Source organism: Capsicum annuum, chromosome 7, assembly GCF_002878395.1.
Source record: "Capsicum annuum cultivar UCD-10X-F1 chromosome 7, UCD10Xv1.1, whole genome shotgun sequence".
In the NCBI taxonomy this organism is placed as follows: domain Eukaryota; kingdom Viridiplantae; phylum Streptophyta; class Magnoliopsida; order Solanales; family Solanaceae; genus Capsicum; species Capsicum annuum.
The window spans coordinates 204,032,005-204,036,350 of NC_061117.1; the positions used below are offsets into that span (position 1 = coordinate 204,032,005).

The 4,346-nt window shown below is 42.3% G+C and overlaps 1 protein-coding gene across 1 annotated transcript; it reads right to left on the minus strand.

The window, feature by feature from the left end:
• Positions 1-223: 223 nt before the first annotated feature.
• Positions 224-3,825, minus strand: LOC107855025 (protein STABILIZED1). The gene has a single exon (XM_016699997.2). It carries the CDS (start codon positions 3,493-3,495, stop codon positions 418-420), a length of 3,078 nt encoding a protein of 1,025 aa, XP_016555483.1. The 5' UTR covers positions 3,496-3,825; the 3' UTR covers positions 224-417.
• Positions 3,826-4,346: the final 521 nt, after the last annotated feature.

The following is a 4,346-nucleotide window of genomic DNA, read 5'->3' on the forward strand; positions in this document are numbered from 1 at the left end:
TCACCCCATTAGAAAAGAGTTCAGCTCTTGATTGCTTCTTTTTAAACTGTCTTTTGTTTCTTTCTCTTTTAAGTTACCTAAGAATTACCTCATACGCAACAGAAAAAAGAAAACTGCACAGTGAATTTTAGTTACCAAACAACATTGATTGAACCTTTTATTAAATGGAACCATAGCACTTGTCTCCAAAAATAATACAAGAGAAACAACCTTGAGAACAATATGAGAAATATCCGTTCAGACTTCATAATAATATGAGAAATGGAAAATTGCAATATTAAGTTCATATAAGGTAACAAGTAATACCAAGATCCAGCGTTTTGAAGTACAATTCAAACAAGGATGTTTTAACTATCGTCTCCTAACCTATAAAGCTCTCTAGATTATCAGGTACATAGACTCACAAATTACAGCAGATTAGTTGTGGTTATTTTCAGCCAAATTCTCCTCCTTCTTAAGTGTGGCTACCACCTTCTTCAATATGCTTTCAGTTGGTTCATGAGAGTTCTCTACAGCTTTCGCTGTAGCTTGCCATTTTTCCCCATGCTTTGGCTCTGCAGCAACACATCTCTTAAGCACGTCAGTCCTCTGCTCTTCTGTTCCATGCTGCTGTTCAAATTTGAAATACAATGCCCAGAAATCGCCAATATCTGGTGCAAGGGTCACTGCCCTGTTGAACCAATTTCTTGCTTTGTCTACTTTCCTCTCCTGCCAAAACAGCTTAGCCACAGCAGTAATAACGTGAGGATCATGATCGCACTTCTTTAAAGCGTCGGAGCTCTTGGTTTTTCTTTGAGGCCGAGGCGCCATCTCAATTGAAGCAGCCCATAGAATGCCACTGTTGGGGCACTCCTGCAATGCTTTAGCCATCAGAACATCGGCTTCCCTTTTGTAGCCATGCCTAGCTTCAGCCCGCACAGCTGCAAGCCATAACTCAGGGTTTTGAGGATTCTTCTTCCTGGCCATGGTAAGAACCGCTCGAGCTTTGCTCAGCCCATTCATCTTCTCCTCAAGAGTTGCAAGGGATAGCCAAAGGGGTATACAACTGGGGCAATTCTTAATGCCAGATTCAAATGCATCCTTTGCCTTGTTAGAATTACCAAGTCTTTCTTCCAATTGTCCCAACATCAACCAAAGTTTGAAAAATGAGGGGAAGCGCCTCAATGCTTCACCCAGTAATCTCCTCTCCTCATCCACGTTTCCAAGCTCTCTCTCCACAATGACTGACTTCATCCAGACCCGTTCCAAGCCTCCCCTTTCACGTGCCTTAGCAAGAAGCTTTCTTGCCCTCTCTGTCTCACGGTTCTCAAACTCGAGCTTGAAAGCAGCAAGCCATATCTCCTCAGAATCAGGAATTGCAGCGAATGCTTCCTCCAAAATTGCTCGAGCTGCAGGAACATCACCAGCAAGCCACTTCTCCTTGGCACCCATCAACCATAGAACCTCGGCCTTTGGAATGTACATAACTGCTTTACGAAGTAACGCATCAAGCGATTCCCTGGTGCCATGACTTTTCTCAAGCTGTGCGGCTTTAAGCCAGATGCTTTTCTTGGTTTTAAATACAGTACGAGCATGTGCATAAATGTATTTTGCCGTTTCAATAGAACCCCTTTTCTTGCACTCCTCAGCATCAGCAACCCAGGTCCTCTTCCTATCTTCTTCCTCAACGCCAAATCCAACAGTGTTATTTATTATAGCTTCGCAAGTCGCAAGAGAACCGGCTCTTTCACATCCTTCAGCCTCCTTCATCCACGCCTCCCTGTCAATCTCCAAACCTTCTGTCTGTAAAGACTTGATTGCCCTTGCAATAATTTTCCCAACTAATTCAGTTTTCCCATTGGCTTCTTCAAGCCTAGCTGCAGTGATCCAGATGGCAGGCTCTTTAAGCAGCTTTTCTCTAGCCTTGTTCAGTACCTTCTTAGCATTTTCATAGGTTTCCAACTTAGCAAGAGCAAGCCACAGCTCCACATGCAATGGACAGCATTCCACAGCCCTCTGAAGCAAAAGCCTAGCATCTTCTTCATTGGCCAACTCCACAACAGCTTTCCACAACCTCACTGAATCGGGAATATGCTCTAGACCTTTCCTCAACACGCGGCTCTTGTTTGCTGTATCTTCCTCCAACTTTGAAGCCTGCATCCACAACTTCACAGAATTTGGATTTGCTTTAACACCTTGAGCAATCACTGCCTTGGCCTCAAGGGGGCTCGCCAAACGACATGCCTCCAACCAAACATCCTCATTCTTAGGACATTCTTCACACCCTTTCTTTATCAACTGCCTTGCTACCTGCATCTTCCCTGCAACCTCCTCCAATCTAGCAGCCGCTATCCAACCAGGAGGATGCTTTGGATTCGTCTGAGTAACAGACTTAAGCAACAACCTAGCCTTCTTTATATCGGAAATTTCAGCATCACTAGTAATCTTCATACTCTTCAAATCAGTCAAGTATCCCTTAGGATCCACCACCGTTTGCCCAGTAACCGAATCCAAAATCCTATCCAACCTCACCGACAACACAGTTCCTCTCCCTTCACCCACCGCAGTCAAATCTGCAACTGGCGTCTGCGAAGAAGGCGTCTCCATACCACCAACTATCCTACTCCTCGGATCCAACGCAGTTACATGCTCTTTCTCCTGCCTTGCCTTCTCCAAAAGCGTATCCGGAACAGGCACAAAACTCTCAAACCTCTTCTTCTTATTCCTTAAAGAATAATCCCCTATATCCGGTATACTATCCCACTCATCACTAGACAATGTGTACAACTTCCTCTTCAAATCAGCAAACTGTTCAGTAATTTTCGGATTTGAAGCCCTATACTTTTCAATCTCCTGCTTTAACCTAGCTTCCCTCCTATCCTTCCTCCTCGAATCCATCCTCTGATCAATCGCTTCCCATATCTCATCCGCCTCCTTGTCATCTTCATCATACTCCGCAGACGCAAATAACCCTACATCATTGCCTTCAAACTCATCAAATTTCTGATTCTCGTCATACCCTTTCTCCTCACTCTCCTCCTCTTCCTCTTCTTCTCCACCACCCTTCCCTCTCCCACGTCCAACTCCTCCAGCCGCAGGCGCTGCTCCGCCAACAGCTGACCTATCCGGTAAATCCGGGGCAGCACGGGCCGGGCCGATATCCGACCGGGTCGTGAAGCCCGTAGCACCACGGCCCAGCCCAGCAACATAATTCGGAGGAGGTCGAGTGTTGAGGAAATCGAGTCGGGCTTTCGGGGCACCCGGTGCTTGCATACCACCGAGAAGAGGAACGTGAAGGGTAATAGTGGAATTTGGGAAAATTCCGAGATCTGATAACGGCGACGATTCATCGCAATCGCCGTTAAACAGACGGCGTCCGGATGAATAGAGCCGTTGTTGAGCGATCGGGATTTGGAATTTTTCGTTGATTTGTAGGGTAAGGGTTTGAAGAGAAGTAGTGGAAGGGGTGATTTCTAGGGTTAGGGTTTTGTGATTTGGGAGATTTATGAACACCATTGTTGTCTGTTGATGAGCAAAATTGTTCAACAGAAGATAAACAAAATGATTTGTATACTAGCGGAAATAGGTCGGTGTAAACTTGGAAATGGAACTCGATAATAGATGCGTAATACTCTTATTGTTGTGTAAGTTCTTATTAGTCAAAAGTGTCTTTGACTGCTGAATCTGCTTATTTTGATTTGTAAGGCATAACAAGTAAACATGCTTGCATCAAAAAAAAAAAAAAAATGTAAACATGCTCGAAGGCAATTCTTCGTGCATCGGACATGTAGTTCATCGAATATGTTGCGATATGAATAAGAATACATGCTGCAAAAGATAGGATCGAAGCTGATACATTAATCATTTACTTAATATTCTTGTACGAGTTCATAATAATCGCAGGAGATGAATCTTGATTTTGGTGAATTAAGGTATAATAATCTTTAAATTAGCCTCAACTTATATTTATGATCTTCAATTTTGAATGCGTATAAGTACGTATTTAAATTTGTATAAAGTTGAATAAGTAAATATTAACATTTTATGTGGCATAATATACGTAAGACGTTAATAAGCCATGTAGGATGCTATATTAAATGCTTGTGTTTACCTGTTCAAATTTATACAAGTTTAAGTATTTATTTATGCACATAAAAAATAGAGAGTATAAATAAAAACTGAAGCTAAGTTAAAAGGAGTCATTTATATATTATATGATGAATAATTGAATTCCATAAGGGGCGAAAATAGGAACAACACAATGAACTATAAAATAAATATTGTTTTCCCTCCCTCTCACATACATGCTAATAAAAAATAAATTTTATGTTGATTCCTAAGAAGAAATTTATAAACAAAACGAGCTT

What these genes read in the sequence shown, in the direction of transcription:
- LOC107855025 (XM_016699997.2), bottom strand. Translation starts at nt 3,495, where the DNA reads ATGGTGTTCATAAATCTCCCAAATCACAAAACCCTAACCCTAGAAATC.